Here is a 22,648-nt window from a genome sequence, read left to right as displayed (position 1 = left end):
AATGCACTTGTTGGTTTATTAAAAAAAATACTAAACTATTATAAAAAGATTATAAGCTAATTTGTACGTAGAATTTAATAGTTAAACACTTTTTTCTATAAAATTTAAAATTATTAAAACTTATTTTTAAAGAATATTTAAATATTTCACTATTTAAAGTTTAAAACATTTTTATAAAATTTGAAACTATCAAAACTAATTTTTAAATAATACTTAAATATTTCACTATTTATTAGCTAACTTTTCTAAAACGTTGAGGAGTTTTTCATCCATCTCCATTCGCTCTTTATGTCTTTTACTTTTTTGTAGTTCATGTTCTTTTTGCTTGAGCCTCTTTCCTAGTAAAGTGGCAATTGGTGTTCTCTTTGATTCTGAAATTAAATTCCATTTTTTACGATACTTTAGTGAAATAAAGTTTTCAGACGGAGTTAACTTACTTATTGAACATCCGCTATCAGATCCTCCCATACTATCATTGCTTTCTAATTGTTTTTTGATAGACCTGTAGAAGATGCAATGGCCACTGGATCACACCAAGCTTTTATCGAAAAAATTTCTTCCATTATCTATAAAAATTTATGATACATTACGATTATTTTAGAAAAATATTGTCTATATTATTATAAAAAATTCGCTTAATGTTGAAGTTAAGAAAAATAATATAGAATTTATACAAACGTCAAAAAATTGCCAAGTCCTTCTGTCATTTCCCGATTTACTATTATGATCTTTGATAGATTTGTAAGACTTTTTTAAGCTTCGTAGCTTAGAAGAACATTGTGGTCCAGTCACATTATGTCCTTTTACCTTTAACTCTTCGGCAACTTTTTCCCAAATTTTCTTTTGAGATATTTTTCCGCTATTAAAGTCTTTTTCCATTGACCTATAGGACTCTAATAATAACAACACACAAGGTGTACTCCACCTGTATAAAGAAGCTGAAATGTGAACAAATGCAATTACAAAATTAATTAACTCCGTCACATACTATATATAATAATTAAGATAATTATACGCCTGATAATTGTTTATGAATACCTTCACTGTCTTGAGTTTCGAAGTTGGAATAAGCAGTATCCCCTGTACTGAGGAATTCTTCATCAATAAAAGTATCAGTGCTTTCATCAGTTAATTGAACGTTGTTATCAGCAAGATCAGCGGACGTTGATGTTTGCAGTTGTTCATTTAAACATTTGTTCAAAAGTTGCGTCGCAAATACTGTATCTATAATAAAAATAAAATTTTCATGAAAGAAATTTTGAATACTTGTCATAATTTTTTCAATAAAAAAAATCAAAAATTTCTAAATGTCGGCTAACTTAGTTTTCATTAATAACAATAGGTTATGTTGTTGGTACTCAAGGAAAAATGCATATATTTGTATTGATTATAAGCTGTAATTAATTTTTTTAAACTTATTTCATATAATTATATTTACCTGTGGAGGCACGTTGAGCATCCGCTGCAGAAACATTTACATCTACTAAAATATCTCTTTCCGCATTATATAATGTCAGTTTCACGGTCGCCATTTTTATTGTTGTCAGTTTCGAAAAAACCGCTAATTTTCTCAACGCCCACTACGACCCACGTTTTCAGATGGGTCGTCGTGAGCTTCGCGTGAGCGTTAGTAATGACGTCATGAGTGACGTTTTCGCCGCGACCACAACGACCGCGGTCGTTATGTGGAACGACTAAAGGAGCATTTTGATCGTTGTGAGCGCTTAGTGGAACGCACCCAAAATTAAGTTTTCTTTTTTTATCGATTAATTAATGTACAGATAAATTACATCAGTTAATAATTTATAAAACAAATTTGTTTTTGACAAATATAATATTTACAAATTTAATAAATAAAGTTATCACCACATAGAAATTAAAATTCAATCGAATATTTAAAAAAAAAAAATAATTAAAAAAATATGTATAAAAGATAATAAATTAGAAAGTAAAGATAAAGTAAAGGTTCTATTAAAGGTTATATTATTTACGAGCACGAAACAAATTAGGAAATTGGTAAAATCTACCCGTGTTATTAATTAAAATTCTCATTGTTTATGAGCCATTCTTTCATCAATTTATTCTTTAAAGATGACTTTATGAGACAAAGACTTAATTCTATTTATTAGGACTTAGAAATTGCGGGTTTCGTAAGTTTTCTATTTACAGTGTGATATAAGTTTATCTGTAATTTAAAGCATATATATATGGATGTGTGTTTATGTAGGTGTATGCGTATGTGTGTATGTGTGTTTATATTTATATATATATGCATATCCTGTAAATACATTATCTTTTTTATATGTATAAATTTTCGTACATATACATCTAACTATGATTATTAAGCATGTACAAACAATTTCAGTCTTATATAAAGAAACTATATAGTTTTAAATTATAATCTTTCGGTACTTACAATACATTATCTTTCTTTTTTATTTTTTTTTGAAATCGTATCTCTATCCTGCGTTGCCTTTTGCGAATTAAAAAAAAAGGATAATTAATAAAAAAAATTATTTGAAAAGAGTCGTGCGTGATTTCTTTTAGTAACACATTTAATTTCTTAGGTGAAGTCGGTACATTTTTACAAGGCAACTTAATATACTATATACGTTGTAAATTGATCTTTCATTCTCATACGGTAAAGGGTCTTAAAAATTACATCTCGTTAAATCATAAATATTTTTTTCTCCGTAAATATTTTTCATCTCTCGTTTCGATCGGATATTAGGGAAATTTCTGTTTTTTTTCCTTTCTTTTTTTGAATTGTAGTTGAGCTCGCTTTTTTCGTCCACATTTTTTTCCCATTATATTTATCAAACATATTTTTTGATCCTTGTGTATGCACATATTACATTTAATTCTACATCGATTGGTTGAAGTTATTAAGATAATATAATGTCTCATTCTTGGTATTCTAAATTTAAACGTAACATTTGCATAAACGGGATCAGATATAATACTGCCACTTCACTTTGGATAAAAATAGATGACCATAAAGCGAACAAAATGACTTTACTTGTTACACGCGATACAATCAATATAATTTCATTTGAATTTTTTACACAATTTATTTACTCATGATCTTTAAACAATTTCAATTAAGTAAGTAAAATAATTTCTTAGATTCGCGTGGATGTTGAAATAAAAGTTGATACGTTAAAAAGGAAAGGAAACACATAATTGTTAATAAAAATTAATAAAAAAAAAGAAACATCGCAAAAAATAAAAGAAAGACAAAAGGTTAGAATATGTAATTTCTAATTAATGATTACGATTAGGCCAGTAGTCACGCGCAGGGTACATCGTCATCGATTATTTTTTTTTTCAAATAGTCATAGATCATTTCGTTTCATATATAATAATCATGCGTTATTTTCATTTTAATCGACTTTATTCTACGATCTTGCTACGTGCTCTCGTACTTGATATGAAGAGGAAAATTCGTCGTTTATCGTCTAACTGCAAATGACGACGAGTGTTTTTAGAAACCGAAAAAATAATGAAATAAAAAGAAAACGAAAAATAAAATAAGAAAAAATAAAAAAGGAAAAAGAAAAACGAAAATGAACCGATCTGACGAAACAAACGGATCGACTTCCTGAATAAATAATTATACCCGTTGTGTTAACTATTTTTATTATTTTTTTCTTTTAATATTTAATCTTATATAATATATTATCATTCAAACCACGAGAACATCTCTTTGCAACTTTACACCGGGAAAAATAATTTGAATATATACGTTCGTTCATATGAAAAAACCTTCTCGAAAAAGACTTCTTTACGGTTCGGTGGTGAAAAAGGGTTGGTTAATTGTCCGTGGGATAGGGGGTGGATAGTGGTGGCTGGTTCTAGATTGTTGTCTCTTATCCGAAATATATATAACAAATTTAACAGAAAACACGTTTTTTTTTTTAAATATGTATAATATATAATATCTGCGAGTAACATCGACGCGACGCTATAATACAAGAATTGAGGAGTGGTGGGTGGTTTGGTGGGAGGGGAGAGGAGTGATATAAACAGAAACAAATGTTCTAGGAGATTTAAAAGGGCGAAGAGAGAAGGGAACTGCTCTCGAAAGAGACCACAGATATATCGATTTTTAATATTTCACTTTGAATAATGCGAAACCCTAATTAATCTCGCTTTGTCGCGAGATGCGTACGTCTAATAGACGAATTAAAAAAATTATAGGGGGTCGGACCGCTTTCATTATTCTTGGCCCCCACCTATCCTCGTACTTTCCCCTCTCCAGTGTTTTTTCCCATTTTAATCATCTACTTCTTCATCCTCTTCTTTTTTTTCTTCTTCTTATTCTTCTATCTTATTATTTTTCTTATTCTTATTTATTTATTATTACTTCTTATTCGCGAGATGCGAGATTTCGAATCGGAATTAAATGCAGAAGACGGATGAGCGGAGGGGGAGGAGGATTTTAGGTGAGGGAGTTGGATTTGAGTGACGTTGATAGATTATTAATTAATCATTATTACGAACGTTATCGATTCAACTAATTCATTCACAAATGTACGTGTGTACGTGTATTCGCAAATCCCTAATGCCTTCGATGATGTATGTGTGTGTGTGTGTGTTTGTTTTTATTCTTCTTATTCTTACTGTAGAGGTTTTTTTTCATTTACCTTTTTTTTCTTCTTCATCATTTTAACTATGTACAAGAGAGTCTTCTATGTAATATATATATATATATATCAAGTCCTTAAATTCATTATACACACTACTAGTATACTTGAATTATAAATTAATATTAAAATAATAATAATAATAATAATAACTAATAATGATATTAATGATAATAATAAAAACTAATAATGACATTGATAATAATAATAATAACAATAATAATAATAATAATAATAATTAATAATGATATTAATAATAATAATAATAATAGCGTAACAACTAATCGTAAAAGCGAGCCCAAAACGGCACAGTACTTTTTAAAGCTCGTCGAGAAATAAAAAACCAGACCCTTTTTTTAAGCTCGAATTTTCAACGAAAGAAAACACGCCTGTCCTCATACCCCTTTCTTCTCTTCATCTTTTTTTTATTTTTCTATTATTTTTCTGACATAAATTACGTGGCTAGTTAAAAAAAAAAAAAAAATAAGAAAATATAGTTGATCGTTGACGACACGAGCGTAGATAAAAAATAGAAAAAAGATAAGTTCTAATTCGTAGAAAAAATTCTACGAGAATACGAACGAGGGAATAAATATGGCGATAACTATAAATGCAAATATGGCGGACACGATATGTTCTAAAAAATATTCGTTGGATAAAAAATAAATGAAACGATTTAGTCGATACGAAGAAAAAGCGAGATCTTTCGAAACAAAAGTTGAGCCCGTTCTCGATTTAACATTCCTCGAGAGTGTTCAATATTTTCGATACGACAACGAAACGAGGATTGGAACGATTTGAGCCCAAAAAAAACACATAGAAAAGGGTCGGTTTTTTTTGTAATCCTTTTATAATCGATACCTAAAAAAAAAAAACAAAAATAGTTAAACTCTCTCGACGCGGACGAGCGTCTCGGAAGATGACGAGTTTTTAATGTCATTCATATTATTTTTGTTTAATTAATTCTTTTTATTTAATGATTCTTATTTCCTTTATTTATTTCGTTTTTTTTTCTTCTTTTTTTTTTCCTTTTCTTTTCTTCTTGGTTGTAAATCGAGCACGATTTTTCTTGGATTATTTATTTATTTATTTTCTTTCTTTCTTCCTTCCTTCACTTCTGTCTTCTTTTCTTGCGATATCCTCTATGATAATAAAGGGAGGATTAGGAGTGGACGGGGATTGGGTGGTTGGGTAAGTGGTGTTTGGGCGGAGGAGCGACATCTAATTTTTTTCATTGATTAATTCCGATACGTATACGCCGTTATATATATATAATATTATGTATATGCAAATACACAGTACTTTGAATTGTATATCGTTACTTGTATTATATTTTTTTTCCCTTTTCATTTCCTTTCCCCTTTCAAAGGTTTCATTATACTTTTTTTGTTCCATTATTTTATTTATTTATAGAGCTTCTTCGTCGTCGTCGTTTTTAAATAAACCACCGGTAAACGCTCGAGTACTCGATCGACTGCAGATTTTATTTTTATCATTTTTATTCTTAAATCCCCCCTCCCCCCAATTGATATACTAATCGTTAGTCTCTCTTTTTAATTCTTTCTTCCAATCGAGCTCGAGTGTTTCTGTGTTTTTTCTTTTACGTGTACGCATGTGTGAGTGTATGTGTGTGTGTATAGTAATCGCACGTGTTTCTCTCTTTCTCTTTCCCTCTCTTTCTTTCTTTTCTTACAAAGTAGCTCGTTCTCTCTCTTCATCTACAATTTTTTTTAAAAACTCTTCGACTACTTACGAGTATCATTTTCTAAATTTCTAAACGTGACTACGATCAAGGATGAAATATCAAAGTTTTATCGCACCCGCTTTTAGCGTAATTTTCTTTTTTCTTTTTTTTTTTTTTTTAAGTAGAAAAGACTTTTCCGTTGCAAATTTTGTGAAAAAAAAAGAAGAAAAACAAATAATAAATAACAGTAAGTTATTCTTTTTTTTGGCTTTGTCAAGATAGAACGCAAAATAAAACTTCATTTTTTCACCCTAAATCATCGTTCATCGTATGTAATTAAATCGCTTAGCGATTAATCTTCTACTAATACGAGTTTCAAAAATTTCAACCGATCACATCGGCCGAGTTGTATCATCGTCATCAACGTACCTTTGTCGAGATTCTCATAACATATTATTTATCTACAAAGTTGTATAAGAAAAATTTCACGATTAATCTCGATCGTCGATCATCCAAGGATTATCTATCTATTCAAAATTTATTTCATTTTGTTTAATTTAGATTTATATTTGAAATCCTTCGATCGTTCGTCGATCGTTACGAAATCGTTTAGGAGGGGAGAGTATAGTACGTATTCGTATGTATAATAAATGTGCGTCGTAGAAAGTTTGAAAAATACGCGCACACAAAATTGAAAAAGTCGAAATATTGAAAAAAAAAGAAAAAAAGAAAATTAAAAGATAATAGGTAAGAAAAAGAAAAGAGAAAATGAAAAGATCGAAGAGAAAGAAGGAGCCACCGGTAAAAATCGATTCTTCAATTCTGCGTCTCGTATTCTTTTCACCTTTCTTTCTTTCTTTCATTCGTTTCTTTTCTTTAATCCTAATTATAATGTACATGAGAGAGATTTTTTTCTTCTTATTTTTTGTATATATATGTATACGTATATATATATATATATATATTATATATATCTTATATATATACATATAGATGATAATATGTATATATATATATATATATCATATATAGATGATAACCGCGACTTCGTAAAGGAAATACAACGGGAGATAAATGAAAAACGTGACATCGTTGTTCGCAATTGCTTGAGTAAGGATATGGATAGCACAGCGTGGCCTTGGTTTCTTTTCTTTTCTTTTTTTTTTTGTTTTTCGTTCTTTTTATCTTCCTCCTAACTTTCCCACGCATTTCGCTTTCTCTCTCTCTCTCTTTCTCTCTTTCTAATTTTCTTCTTCGTTTCACTTAATCTTCTTCTTCGGCTTCATCTTCTTCATCTTCATCTCGTTCGGTTATCTTCATCTCTCTTTCTTACGTCTCGAAGTGTAGCCACATTTGAGATAATGCAACTAGGATATGATGATTCGAGGGGTTTCGTAGGAAGAGCTGAGTGAACGACCCTCCGAAGGACCAACCTCCTCCTTCGTCCTTTTGAGCTTTCTTCTTATTTCCTTCCATCTTGGTCGTCGTAGAAACGTACTATCGGATTTTTCGAACGATTCGAAAAATTTGTCGTCCTTTATTACATTTTCCCCTTCTTTTTCTTCATCTAATTCTTGTTGTTGATCATTTTCTTCAGCTTCTTTTCCATCTCCTCCTATTTTTACCCTTTTCTTCCACCTCCTTCGAAAACTCGTTCGTTCTCGAACTCGAACGAGACAGCCTGACACGGTACCGTCCTCCTATCGGGCTCGAGTCGAATGATACTACGCCTCAATCTGATCCTCCGGGCTCATTATGTCAGGTGCCATCGAAAGGTCCTCTGCAATATCCTCGTCCTGTCCCGAATCGTGCTCATGACTTTCCGGATACTCTCTCTCGTCCACCTGATCATCTTCTGCTTCTTGTTCCGTTTGCGCATCCATCAACTCACGTTTTATTAATCTCGTTAGCTTACCACCCTCCGGGCTCTGACCTTCCTGCTTTATATGCACTCCTGGTTCATCCAGTGGTGACCTATTTTTTTTTTTTTAATTAAATACAACATCGTTATTTTAATTAAATCATTTTGATATATTTATGGTATGTTTGGGTGATAGGAAAATATATAGACTCAATTTTAAGAATCAATTGTGTGTTTTTGTTTTATTTTTTTTTTATTAACTGTGATTTAATTAGTTGATTAATGTTTGGTTATTTTAATATTTTTTTTTAATTATACTATGTTTGATAATGATCTTAAAGAAGTTCAATAATTTTTGTTTAATTGTTGAAATTAAATTCAAGACATCGGTTACATTATATTTAAATATGCAAAACTTAGAAATATTATAATTAATTTATTTTTATTATAAAAATTTTAATTCCTAAAATGTTGCCACATATTTTGGTAACGTCCCCAACATTATTTTCTAAATCATTCCTTTTTTCTGATATTTTTTTATGTATTTTTAAATAATTCAAAGATATTTCTTCCAATTTAGATTTATATCAAAATTTGTCTGACGTTATCGATTAATTATATAAGATTTATAATTAAAATAATTAAATTGATATATAAAAATATTAATAGTAATATTAGTAATGTTATTAATGGAATAAGAATATAATCAAATATTAATTTAAGTAAAATTTATTATTTAGACATTTTTTTTAGAGGGAATGAACGTAAAAATATGAGAAGACATTTTGGACGTTTGTCACATTAATATTTAATCTTAAAAAATAAAAATAGATGATCAAGATGAGTTAACTTACATTAGATCATTGTGTGATAAAACGTGCTCCTTATCCGGGCTCGTTGCTGTCGACGTACACATCGAGTTATTTAAAAATCCCATATTAGACTCCCCGAGTGCAGCCTGGAAATACTCAAATTGCATTAGACGGTTAGTCATCGATGCCTTTTCTGTTTTCGTTGATTTTTCATTTTTTTTCTTTTTTATAGTTTCATTCTTTTCACTCAACACATACACACACATACACACACACCACACACACACGCGCGCGCGCGCTTAGTTACAAGCATACGAACATAATAAAATATATGAACGTGATTGTCGAAAAGTTACGAGGAATTGCAAGAAGCAATAATCAATGCTTTAAGTTTTCAGTTTAGTTAGCACTAAAGATGTCTTGCCTAAAATAAGAATTTATTTTCACAAATGTCGTTTATTCATTTCTATGTGCAGACATGCATGCTTCGTATAATTGATTTTGTGATCAAAATTTAAATAAAAAAATCATTATTTTTTTTTTACAGTGCTATTACACTTACAAATTTTTATACTTAATCGAGGAAGTAACAGGTAATGTAATCTTTATTTTAGCCCTTAAAATATATTTTTTAAAATACTTTTATTTGATGAGGATGAAAAGAAAAGTGATGATGAAAACTGTTAGTTGAGAGTATAAATTAGGATGAAAAGTAGCCTAATTGTTGATAGTTACCTGGAGGTTGGCATTTAGAGCATCACCATACATCGTAGGACTGTGAGTGAGCGTTGGGCTTTTCGATGGTACGCCCCTAGATATCGAAAGAGAAAAATACGTTAGAAATTCATAAAATCGTTTTAACGATAGTCTTTTCCTGAAAAGAAAAAAAGTATACGTATGTGAGTAGTATTTTATAGTATTTTATGTATAAGTGTACGTGTTAAAGAGATATTCTGTTTAGAAGATAAAAATATGTAATAATTTTGTATCAGTGTATGCATATGTGTGTATGTTTATATATTATGAGATTATAAATAGTAAGATGTATTAAAAAGGTAAGATAGAAAAAGAGAGAAAATGGAAATAGGAAAAGTTTAATAGAGATAGAAAAGTAGATAGAAAAAAGTATAAATATTGAAAAAAGAATTATAGTAAAAGTACACATATATATAATATTATTTACAATAGAAAAAAGTAGTAGTAATAGTAATTGATATTTTTTTGTTTATTAGAAAGATTAAAGAAAAGAGTTTTAAAACTCTTACCTATTACCCTTTCTTATTATTTTTGTTTGTCTTTTTACCCCCACTCGGTCCAATCGGTCAGGAAGATTTCGAGTGAGATTAGATAAGAGTATGTCAAAAAGTTGAAGAATAAAAAGCGCCCTCGTTTCACGTTATTCGTTATACGTTAATTAGATTTTTCTTTTTATTGATTTTTTTTTTATTAATATCAAACTTAAACGATTTGTATTATTGCAGAGAATATTTGTGAAACAATTTCTTTACTTATAAATGGCTTTCAGAATTACCTGGAGCTTACCTTTCCAAGAACATCCGTCTTACTGTAGATATTTTTGATATTCGAGTAATAGTGTCGAGTGTATGAATTTCGAAAGAGATACTTTTATCGATTCGAAAAAAAGTATCTTCTCTCAAAGCTACTCTCGCAAATAATTGACAACTTTATAAATAATCGATTTACCAAAAAATCTTTATAGAACATACTTTTTATTTTTTCATATTGTATTAATATTTTTGCGAGAGAAAAATTGAATATTTCAAGGCATGCGAAGTAAAATATTGTAGAAAAAAGATAGAATCTTCGAGCCATTTATAAAGTAATTAGAAAAAAGCGCTGAATAATGATCAAGAGAAAAAGAGAGAGAGAGAGAGACAGACAGACAGAGAGAGAATTTGTATTAAAAAGAGATAGAGAGATATGGAAGATAGGAAGAACTATAGAGACTAGGAGAGAGATAGATAGATAGATGAATAGATAGATACATAGATAGAAAGATAGATAGAAAGATAGATACAAAAAAAGAGAGAGAAAGAGAGAGAGAGAGAGATGGATAGCAAGCAAGCATTAGAGAAAGAGAAGATTAAATGTAGATATGTAGATAAATAGATAAATAGTTAGAGTTAGATAGAAATAGATTAAAAATAGATTGATAAAAAGTTAGTAAAATACTATTATATTTTATAGTAATATGAATAAGAATTATGAATGTTATCGACAATACGATAATTATTACTTTGCCTTTTTTGTTTGTTTGAGGTACCTGATGTTAGAAGATAGATAGTTGTAGTGATGAATGGAGAATTCCGTATCATCCGTGACTATAGAGTAGTGACGTACGATTTACATAAATAATTTACGCATGCGCTTAGCTAGAGCTCTTCGAGAACAATTATTTTCAATCGAACCAAATAGTATATCATTCGTACTTTAACATAGGATATATTTTATGATAGAAATCAATGAGGAATAACCAAATGATACATTCAATAAATATCTTAACGAATAAGATATAAATATTATAATTCATATATTATAACTCATATATTATAATGAAAAATGAATAATAAATTTTTAACTCTCCTTGTAAAGACAAAAATAAATTGAATGTAGATTGAAAATGAAAATATTATAAATTCGAGCGTAGTCTCGTTTCGAACGATTTCTCTATCGCCATTAGGATGATACTTTAAATATTAGAAGTATAAAAATAAAAAAATAAGTTTTTTTCTTTTATATAATATATTGTTTCGAAAAAAAAACACAAAAAGGTGGGCTTAACGACTCGATTAAAAATAAAGTAAAAACGGGAATATAAAAGTAGAAGAAAAATAATTAATTTTTATAAAAGAAGGAGAGTAGGAGAAAGATATATATATATATAGAGATAGACAGAGAGAGCGAGAGAGAGAGAGAGAGAGAGAAAGAAGAGAAAAAATAAAAGAAAATAACAAATCAACACGCTCATTCACACGAACGCACGCTTTCGTTTTCGCAAAACGCTATTTTAATAAGAGCCGACAACTAGACAAAAGCGCTGTAAAATATCGAAGCGAGTGTGTTATTGGGAGAATTGTTGTAAAAGGTTAGGTTAAGGAATATGGCAACGACGAGGGGTGGAGGAATATTTTAAAAGGGAGGTTGGAATATCAAAGATTCGGAGTAAACGATATCGTTAAGGATCGTTCGGATCATTCATGCGGGCAACAACCACTAAAATAACATCGGGTATTTATTATTATCCTGCAGTTCTGACCAATCGTCATGTGGCTGGGCTCTCCTGCAGGGTTCGTGCAGGTCTTTAAAGCTCTTATCAGCTGTGCTCTAGAGCTTTTCGTACTACATTTCTATAGATTTATATATATATAGAGAGAGGGGGAGATATGCTATGAGGGATGTCTTCTTGTCTCACGAGCAGAGGTTATCTAATCAAATTTTTATTAATTGAAAATTTATTTCTACCATATTTTACTTTACACTTGTTCTTGCAAATTCTTTTTTCTTATATTGGCTGATAAAAGATTACAAAAATAAGTTTTAAGGAAGAAAATAAGAACCTCTGGTCGCAAACAAGGCATTACGGATTTTACTATGGTTCGATTTATTTCTTTTTAAGGATTTGGAGTCTAAGGGCATTTGAGGCAGGCATGATGCGGAATTCATTTTTTTTTACTCTTTTTTTTTAGGGAGTTGGATTATAGACAGACTTTCTTCCTGTTGCCTTTCTTTCATTTGATAAATAAAAATTTTGTTGAAAGATTATTTGTAGAACAATAAGATAATGATTGCTTAGACATGATGTGCTATGTAATATCCAATTAAACGGTAATAAATAATCCATGTGACTTAAGTGAACGGTTCTGTTCCGTTGCAACTGTTATTGTGTTCATCAATAATCTAATTATAATGATAAATTCCAGGTGTTACCATGATAGTAAATTTTGACAAAGATCGTAATTTGTAAACGAGTATGTTAACTATCCAATAATATTATACATACACAAAATATCACAATTTTTATATGAGATACAAAATTGAAACTTACACATAAACAAATGTATCAATTTCAGTTCCAATAAACAGGAGCAACGATAACGGTAATACAATGCTTTAATACTAAAGGTAACAGGTTAGAAAATCTGTGTTTAACGTTCTTAATTGATCATATTTTCTTTTTTTTTCAGATTTCTAAAATATATTTTTTTTTTGGTAAATATTTGTTTTTTTTTTGTAGACAACGACCAAGCGAAATCGTCCCGGTCGGCACGTTCGTAATGTACCGTGTGTCAAGGTCAGAACGTCGCGCCAGCCAGCCAGCAGAATTCTAAAAAGTGGTAGTGCTTACTGTGCGGAGAGGTGGGGTGGAGTGGATGATGGGTTTTGGTCATATTTCCTGGGGCGGCCGCGGGACAGATGCCGCCGCTTTACGAACTCGGCGTCGTCCACCATCCAGAATGACCCGAAGTCGTCCTCATAGCGCACAAAACACTTGTGCAATGATAGATTGGTGCGAATCGCGTTCTGTATACACAGACAAGACCACCAAGAAATAGAGAAAAAGAGAGTAAAAGACAAGGTTTCTAAGGTTTTTTTGTTTGTTTGTGTGTTTTTTTTCGTTGCTGTTTCGCATTCCTTCTATTCTTAAATATCTCGTTTTATTTGTTTATTTCCTGTAGGATTTTTGTTCTATTTATTTTTGTTTTGATTCTTATATTGTGATTATTAATTCTCATTTTAATGTTTCTCGTTTTTAACATTTTCGGTTGCGCGCATTGTTTTCGCATTCGCTTTTCCGCGTCCTCGTAATTCCCCCTAGAAAAAAGTCGCGCTGAGAGCAAAGAACAACAACAAGAACAACAAGAACAACAATAAGATTAAAAATTAAAAAATCAGATAACTGCAACCACAACAACAACCACAAGAACAAGAAAAACAACAACAACGACAACAACAATAACAATAACAACAACAACAACAACAACAACAACACAGCTAGAACAAGAAGGATAAGAGCGAAGAAAATAAACTACGCTCTCGCTAACTACTTTAAAAGTAATTTCTGTACAAACGTCTCCCTCTTTGGTAGTTGCTTAGCAGAGTCGTAAGAGTTCAGAGGTGACGTCGCATTCGTGGTAGTGGTGAACAGGGTTTCGATCAGAATGGGGTGAGGCTGGGCCTGAACGCTAAAGAATAGGGCTTTGAGGTTAGGATCGTTTTCAATTGGTCATCGGAACAAAGGTGCATCATCGGTCACGTGATTCGCACATACAACGAAAATAAAAGCCCACTTGCGTGCTGTGCCTATCACTGTGAACCTTCGAATCGCGACCTTTTTTTACCGACATTAGAAAAAAATTAACATGAGAAAGAGAGAGAACTTAATCAGGGAGAGACGTGATGTGGTAAAGAGATTTGACAAAAAAAAAAAATATAAAAGAAAAACGTTAGTATATATATATGTAAATATATATTACATAAAATACGGTTTTCCTCTGACTACCTGACAAAAACCTGTGCGAGTGTTGTTTCTCACTCTGTTCTCCGGGCAACAACCGGGATCCGGCTTCCGAGACTTAGACTTGGCCCAGAAATCGAGTCGGTCCCACCGTTCTCGATCGGTTAATTGCTGCAAAGCTTACATGCTTATTAAGAAGCACACACGATCTTCTACGAGAATCGTACGAGAGCATTTTTTGGATTAATTTTAATCGATTAATTTTATTTATTTATTAATTGTTTTTTTAATATAGTCTTTTGCTATTAATATTTATGATTTTTCTCATATCGATTATTGTGTATCTCCTTTATAAGGTATCAAATTTGTTTCTTCGTTTGCTCTCGTATCGACATTTATATTTTGTTGGTTTGTTTGTTTTCTCTACATTTTCTCCTTATTTTATATTGTATATTTCATTTCTTTTTTCAATTTTATTTTTTTTAGATTTATAAATATTTTTTGTACATTCGCGCGCACATTCACGCACCCACCATTTTGCTAATATTCTGAACTACCATGGATCTGTTCGAGCAATTAAAACAAAACATTCACCACGCGAATTACGATAACACATGTAAAATAAGATTAAGAGAGAGAGAGAGAGAGAGACAGACAGACAGACAGACAGACAGAGAAAAAGTAAGCAAAACTAATTAAAATCATTTGTACGCGATACTTTATTACGTCATACATTACAGGATTAAAATAATTCGATTGATAGAAAAACAAGAAAAAAATAAGAGATGAGAGAAAGAAAAATAAATCAGTAAAGTCGTATATTCAATTTTACAGTTAAATGTATATAAGTGTATTAATTTGAGATGATCGTTTCGAGCTCAGAATCTCGTTTGTTAACAGAGAAAAAAAATAAAATACAAAGTAAGACATATATGAACATAAGCTGTGAAGGGTAAAAATTGTTACTAGGTTTTATCGAATACATGTCAAAAATATTTTCTATGTATATAAAAATCCTTACGTAAAATGGTGAAAAATAGACATGCAGGCAAATAGTTAATGAAAGAAAGAAAAATAAACCAAAAAAAGAAAGTAAGAGATATAACACACAGATTTGAAGATTATGAAGATTAATTATATACATATATATACACATATATAAATGCGTGTATGTATATATAAAAAATAAAAAAGAAACATATTACGAGAGACGATTTAGAGTGCCGTAATTACTTTATGTAAGTAAAAAGAAAAAGGAATCAAAAAAGGAAAATAAAAGATAAGAGGCATAGAAGGAGCGTGCGTGTATGTGCGTATACGTACACACGAGGGATGTGTGCGCGCGCGATTTGAAATAGGCGCGCGAGCACGCACCTATCGTAGTATACCTCGAATATTTAAAAACAGACATTAAGAACTATATATAGAAGTATATATATAATATATATAGAGATAGATAAAGAGAGAGATAGAGATAGATAGATAGAAAATATAGTATATGAATATATAGAACAACACTATAAATACAGATATATATATATATATATATATATATATATATATATAGTATATAAAAAATGTAAAAAATGTTAAAAAAAATATATATATATATATAATATAATATAATATATAATAATATTGATATATAAAATAGGTTTGAGAAAAAAGTTGGTGGTAGATTAAAAAAGGTTCTTAGTTATATAAATTCGGGGGTGGTTATGTATAATAATAGTAGTAACGAGAGTATAGAAATATAAAGCGAGTATAAAAGAGTGAGTAAATATATTTTTAAAAATATTTACATATAAGTATATATAGAAAGAGATAGATCGAAAGAGATAGATAGAAAGAGATAGAGAGAAAGATAAAGAGAGAGAAATATAGAAAGATAGAAAAACATGTAATAGATAATATATATATGTAATTGGATCGTAAATAGGACGATGTATGGAAAAAAGGAATTAAATATTGTTAGTAAAATTGTGAATGAAAATAGGAAAAGAGAGACAGAAAGGTAGAAAGAAAGATAGATATATATAGAGAGAGAGAGAGAGAAAGAAAGAGAGAGAGAGATATAGAGAGAGAGAAAGGCAAAGAGTAAGATAAGAGTAAATAGATAAAAAAAGATATATATATATATATGGTTAGGTATATATATACATATTAAATGTATAAAAAAGAGAAGTAAAAAACGCGATTTATATAATTTTGCGAAAGTGAGAGAGAGAAAGAGAGAGATATAGAGTGGATGGTGAGAGGGTTGGCGAGGGGGTAACGTACCCGGTCGTGCTGCAAGCGCGTTGAGGACGTCTCTTGTAAAACTCCACTTCGTCCACCGTCCATACAGCGCCTTTCACGTTTTCGACTCGCATGAAACATTTGTGGAGAGACAGGTTGTGTCGCACTGCGTTCTATACAAAATAATACACAGACTAAATAAGCAACGCAAAAAACGAACGAAGCCAAACTCAATCACGAATCCGATAGAGTCGATGCTTTTGAACAAAGAAAAAGGGGTTGTTGCTTGCTTGCTTGCTCGATAATAAACGATTCTTCGAAATTTTTGATCGGACGATTAAGATTAAGACGTTCAAAAATTGCACGACTATTAGAAATACCCGTCAATAAAAAAGCTAGTGAGAAAAAGTAAAAATGATAAGAAAAAAATATTTTAACGGATCGCGTAATTTCGGTGTAAATGATTGTTAAACAGGGTTGTCACGTTTTTGGGTGGGGAGTTTTAGTTTTTTTTTATATCGGAGATACAAGACGAGATCATCAATTATCAGTTTTATTTAATTATAATAGAGCATTGTATAATTATTTATCGTAAAAACTGTAATGCTTCTACATTTATCTGGCTTATTATATTTTTATAAAACGAAATTCGGTGAAACAAATTATTCAAAAAAAAGCAGATATTTTTAATTGATTATAATTAAATTTTTAATTTATTCTTTCCTTTTTTTGTAATATTAATTTGTTAAAATGAGATAATCGATGTATTCTCGTGGTAAAATTATATTTGTTATAAAATAGACGTCGAAAGCAGCAACGAACGCAATAAGCTTGCTCGCTCTTTGATAGCTTACGTGAATAATAATAATAATAATGATAAAGGATTCAAGGAAATAAAAAATTAAAAATAGAGAGGGAGAGAGGTAGTGAGATAGAAAAATTGAAATGACAATCATCCGTTCTACCGAAACTATCGCGTGCATTTTAAAAGGATTGAACGGATAAAAATAGCTCGTGAAGGTCGATTTTGTATTTGAGCTGAACATTTACTACAATTCTCTGGCACTATCGAACGCTGGTATACATGTACATGTTTGTGTATATTTGTAGATATATTTTATACATTTAAGTATAAATATGTAGCGGCATGCATGTTAGAAAGCGTAAAAGCATTTCCTAAGAGAATCTTATTAATAAATATTCTCTTAACAGGGGTAGGTTTTACTTTTGGTGACAACCCTGTTTTATAAAAAATAATAAATAATACTAATAATAATAATTAAAAAAAAATACTGATTGTCCGTACGCGTGTTTGTTAATTTTAAAAATTTAATCAGCGAGGTGAAAAAAATGGATCGGAAATGAGAAAAGTGCTAATATTTGATGCAGCGATTATGTGAACGGTGTTACGATGAAAATGATTAAATTAACGTTATAATAATAAACTTACTTAAAAATAAAAAAAAAAATAAAAAAAAAATAGAATTAGCCTTCGCGTAATAGTTTGGTGGACAGAGAGGGACTAATAAAATAAAATAAAAAATTATAAATACGAACGAAAGTAAAAGGTGTTAATTAGTTGAGAAGAGAAATACTGCATTCCTTGATCGTTTAAATACACAGCTAATAATCTAAATCTAAAAGGAATGAAGGTGTAAGAAAATAATAATAATAATAATAATAATAATAATAATAATAATAATAATAATAATAATAATAATAATAATAATAATAAGGATAATCAACGACAACAATCATTCATGCCGCAGGGCCGAACAAAAGTCGAAGAAGAAGATTATTTTTGTCATCGTGATTCGCCTTTTTCGATCGCAATGATCATCCCCGCCAGTATCTGTTTATAATCGTATCTGCAATTTATCGACGAGCTGCTGCATTCTTCTTGTCTGGAAGGTTGTTGCTAAATTGTCCTATGAGTTGCATTACTATAAAAAATTTGTCAAAGTTTATTCCGCATTGTCAGTGCATTTTTTATCTATGGTGTTTTCTTTTTTGTTGTTGATTTAATAAAAAAACAAAAAAATTGTTATGGCTTTAATCATCGTATACACATAATCCATGCGAAGGCGCGAAGCGTTATGGCAAAAGTCGAGAGATTAGTATCACGCTCACTCCTACACGCAGATAAGCATGAGTGCGCACGCGCGCACATTCGAGTTATCCAAAAAACAGGTGGATATTTTACGTTCTCTTCTACCGATTCTGTTTAATACATTCTTTTTTATCTTTTAAAATAGCTGAGCAATTTTTATTTACATGGCTTAAACTTTGTTGAAAAATGTGAGAGAATGCTAATATCGAAATTCAAATATACAGAATTCCAGTAAAAAGTCGTATTCCACCTGTTATGATTACTAGAGCGTCCAACTCGGCACTTTGCAATTAACCTGTTGATTGAAATATATAAAAACGTAAAAACATTCGAAATAAATGATTAAAGCTCCTTTCATTTTTTTTTTCAATAATAAAACAATAGCGCATTCAACAGTATATATCGACATTATGTATAAAATGTACAAAAATAATTAATTCGCTGCGCATCCAACGACGAATAATCCTTTTTCCTTTGGGTAAAGAGAAATCCTATTATTTTCTAATATCGAATATACCTTGTTATATACATAATAAATATGAAACGTAAATATATATTATCGAGATATCATGAAATGAAAACTTGTTTCTGTTTTTGCTTTTTTAACATGCTCGAATACACACACCGATTGTGTGCTGGTAACTTACAATGAATTAAATTTAAAAAATTAAAAACAAAAAAGGAAAATCAATTTTATGATTTATTTTAATTATTTGTATTACAAAATAAACCATAAAATAAATGTTTAACATTTTTTGACTTATTGTTAATCCATTGTTATAATTATCAGCACATGTACGATGAACTACTTCGTAAAGCTTGAACTATTGCAATTGCAATTTAGTGTGTACAGGTAAATAATGTATATATGTGTAAATATATATACTTTACCGATATTGATATCATCGTAAAAGCATAAGAAAACGTAGAAAGATTTTATGCAAGTTCATACTTGGACAAAATCCATCACCTGTGCTGGATCGCTACAAAAACGTTCCCTTGCAACAGAAGTTTTCAAATCATGTTATACGTTCTGGTGGATGATGGGGCTCGATCTCGTATTTTCCGTTCATCTTTCGCCATGTTTCCTTTTCTTTTGTGTTTTGTTTTTCTTTACACGTTTCCTCCACCGAGATTATTTCGACCATAACCTCTTTTTCGTATTTATACGTATTATGAAAAATATAAGATATACCTTCCACGTTGCTGCATTTCGCCGGAAGTAGCAGAATGTGTTTTGGAACCAGTTATAAATTTCGTTGAGCGTCAGTTGTTTATCTGGAGATTCGATGATGGACTATAGCAAAAGAAACGAACTCGTATGAAAATTATCCAATTATTTTTCACTGACTTTCTAATATTAATTCCATTCTAATTTATTAGATAATAATTGAATCTACCTTTCACGTACTCGCATTTTCAGACGGTTAGATGGGAATTAAACGGAAGACATTGTTATCCCCGATAGAAATTTGAGCACGAAAATGACACTCGTTAATCATTGTGACACTTTTTACAGTGAAATTGCTAGTAAACGTTTAGATCCTGACGAGTTGAATGCGATTTAAATGCACATAAAAAAGTTTACGATAGAGAAGTAGAAGAAAGGTGGAACGAGAGGTGAAAAGGTGGTTTTATTATAAAGATCAATGAAGAAATAATTCGTGGCAAATAATTAATTGCAGTAACTCACCTGTCGAATTAAGGATGCGTACGTGAAGGGTGGTCTGACATCGGCATTTTTGTAGAATTCCCTATTTCGTTGAATTTCTGAAATTCAGAATCAAGATTTAATTCTGAAGGTATAATTCGATCGACCGATTATATATATATATATATGTATGTATAAATGTATGTATGTATGTATGTATGTACGTGGGTGTGTATGTAAATGGACACAGGGATAAGAAAATTGAAATATATGTGTGTGCGTGAATGTGTTAGATAGAATGTGTGAATGTGTTTTAAAATGTGTGCAAGATTAAACAAGTTAAATAATAATGATACTACAAATGAAAACGAACGATTAATTTCGAGGTTATCATTCCACTTACGAATATATCAAATAATCGATAAGCTCGTTAATTACACGTGATCTTATCCAGGTACAGAGAAGAAATATTGTAAAAGAAAAACGATTTGACATATTTGAAGTATCGTTGATTTTATGCCGAAGTTAAATTTATAGTTGTATGTAACCAATTCGTATGTAAATATGTAAGTAATTATGTAACGCATCGGATATAAAATAACTCGTTTTCTTCAACTTAGGCTGATTAAGCGAAAAAAAAGCTGGCGTGTGCAACCACATTGCGGTAAACCAGTAATTAAAAGTTAAATGTCGCGTAAAATGGTTTTACAAATACGCAAAGCTCCTCTCTATCGTAGGTTTTTTATTTTATTTAATTTCATTTCTTTTATTTCTATCATCTTTAATTTGTAGATAGCCGTACCAGAAGGCACGGTTTTATGTGACAAAAAAAAACAAGTGGAACACAGAAAACAATCACAAGTTAAGTTCTTGGTGTCGAACATGAACAAATCAACGTTATTAGGCACGTAATATTTGTTGTTATTTTATAAAATTTGGCTCGGTGAAATTGAATTGAAAAAAGAAAACTTAAGAAATTTTCGTTTAAAAAAAAAATGACAAATTTTTCGAAAAGACTTTCAATTTGTGCGACACAAAGAACTTTTTTTACAAAAGGGCATGCAAGATGAAGCGTCGTTCTATCGTCAATGATAAAATAGATCCTTATTTTCTTTGAGAAAAAAAAAAAGAATTAAATAAAAAGCCATCGTGGGAGAGTGGAGAGAAGGTTTGACAGTACCTTGTTGGACGTCAAGGCCAGCACGCTCCAGCATGTAGGGCAGCCCTACACGGTGGGGAGGGCAGGCAGCACAAAAAGTAAAAGGAAAGAACAAAATGTATCGATAAGAAAACACACTTTTCTTTTTTCTTTTATAAATTGAATATCGCTTGTATCGAGAAATAGAAAAACACATGAACAACGAATATGAGAGAGAAATTATTATATTATTATTACTTAATTAATTATTGAATGCATCAATTCATTATTTGTCTTGTGTCTAACTATTTCTTTTGTTTTTTTTTTTATAGTTTCCCTTCTACCTATACACTTGCCCCATATCGCCAACAAGGTGTAGTATAAATGTATGTATAGAAATATAAAAATATGTATTACATTAAATAACGCAGTGAATATTATCGCTACGATTAAAGAAAAGATCATTGCGTGTATGACAGAGCTCACAACAGGAGGAGGCACGAGACCAAGAGAGAGAAAGAAAGAGAGAGAAAGAGAGAAAGAGAGAGGAACCGTAAAGAGCATCTCTGCTTTGGGATTATGCTGCTATTTATTCTTTTTTTCTTTTCTTTTGTCTTCGATTCTCTCGGGATGAAGAATACGAATGATTTTCAACGAACCATGACATGCCAATTTTTTTAATCATAATTTTTTTTGTTATGATATCACAGACTTACAAAAATTTTCAAGAAACCTGATACGAATATTGAAGTATGAAATATGGGATTTTTTTTGAATAATATCAGGCATGTAATGGTTCGTAAAATTCATCCCGAGAGTTGGTTTCCCTTAATCATTATTACCTTCGTTAATATCTATTCCAGATCTATCGATGGTTACTCTGCGCCTTACAGTGCCCTCCTCATACAGCCCTACGGATAGTATTTAAATCTCTGAATTTATACATCTTTCGTTTTACCTTTCTCGTCATCTCAAATTTACAATTAGTTTTTAAAAAAAGAACTAGTCTTTATCGCATAATATAATCATTAA

The 22,648-nt window shown here is 30.4% G+C and overlaps 2 protein-coding genes across 15 annotated transcripts in view; both read right to left on the bottom strand.

The window, feature by feature from the left end:
- Positions 1–2: 2 nt before the first annotated feature.
- On the bottom strand, positions 3–1,714 carry LOC122519756. The gene is made up of 5 exons (XM_043639432.1): positions 1,439–1,714; positions 1,039–1,224; positions 679–938; positions 438–566; positions 3–371 (listed from the first exon to the last, which is right to left on the bottom strand). The coding sequence occupies exons 1-4, from the start codon at positions 1,530–1,532 to the stop codon at positions 483–485; spliced, it is 624 nt and encodes a 207-aa protein (XP_043495367.1). The 5' UTR covers positions 1,533–1,714; the 3' UTR covers positions 3–371; positions 438–482.
- A 6,172-nt stretch (positions 1,715–7,886) lies between these two features.
- The window catches only part of LOC122519827 (forkhead box protein P1-like), a 267,674-nt gene continuing 252,912 nt past the window's right edge, over positions 7,887–22,648 (bottom strand). For 5 of the 14 annotated variants that reach the window (XM_043639563.1, XM_043639566.1, XM_043639564.1 and 2 more), the window contains 7 exons: positions 22,459–22,527; positions 20,521–20,597; positions 20,023–20,124; positions 13,370–13,545; positions 9,739–9,814; positions 9,046–9,158; positions 7,887–8,304 (listed from right to left, as the gene is read on the bottom strand). In XM_043639563.1, coding sequence (XP_043495498.1) covers positions 8,055–8,304; positions 9,046–9,158; positions 9,739–9,814; positions 13,370–13,545; positions 20,023–20,124; positions 20,521–20,597; positions 22,459–22,527 — 863 coding nt within the window. In that variant the 3' untranslated portion in view covers positions 7,887–8,054. Of the gene's footprint in view, positions 8,305–9,045; positions 9,159–9,738; positions 9,815–13,369; positions 13,546–16,759; positions 16,891–20,022; positions 20,125–20,520; positions 20,598–21,658; positions 21,704–22,458; positions 22,528–22,648 lie in introns of all 14 variants that reach the window. The other 9 variants (XM_043639567.1, XM_043639569.1, XM_043639568.1 and 6 more) reach the window with 6 other exon arrangements.

This window comes from Polistes fuscatus, unplaced genomic scaffold (assembly GCF_010416935.1).
Source record: "Polistes fuscatus isolate 324 unplaced genomic scaffold, CU_Pfus_HIC Scaffold3, whole genome shotgun sequence".
In the NCBI taxonomy this organism is placed as follows: domain Eukaryota; kingdom Metazoa; phylum Arthropoda; class Insecta; order Hymenoptera; family Vespidae; genus Polistes; species Polistes fuscatus.
Note: the sequence above shows the minus strand (reverse complement) of the source record. Positions and strands in the feature narration are given on the sequence as shown.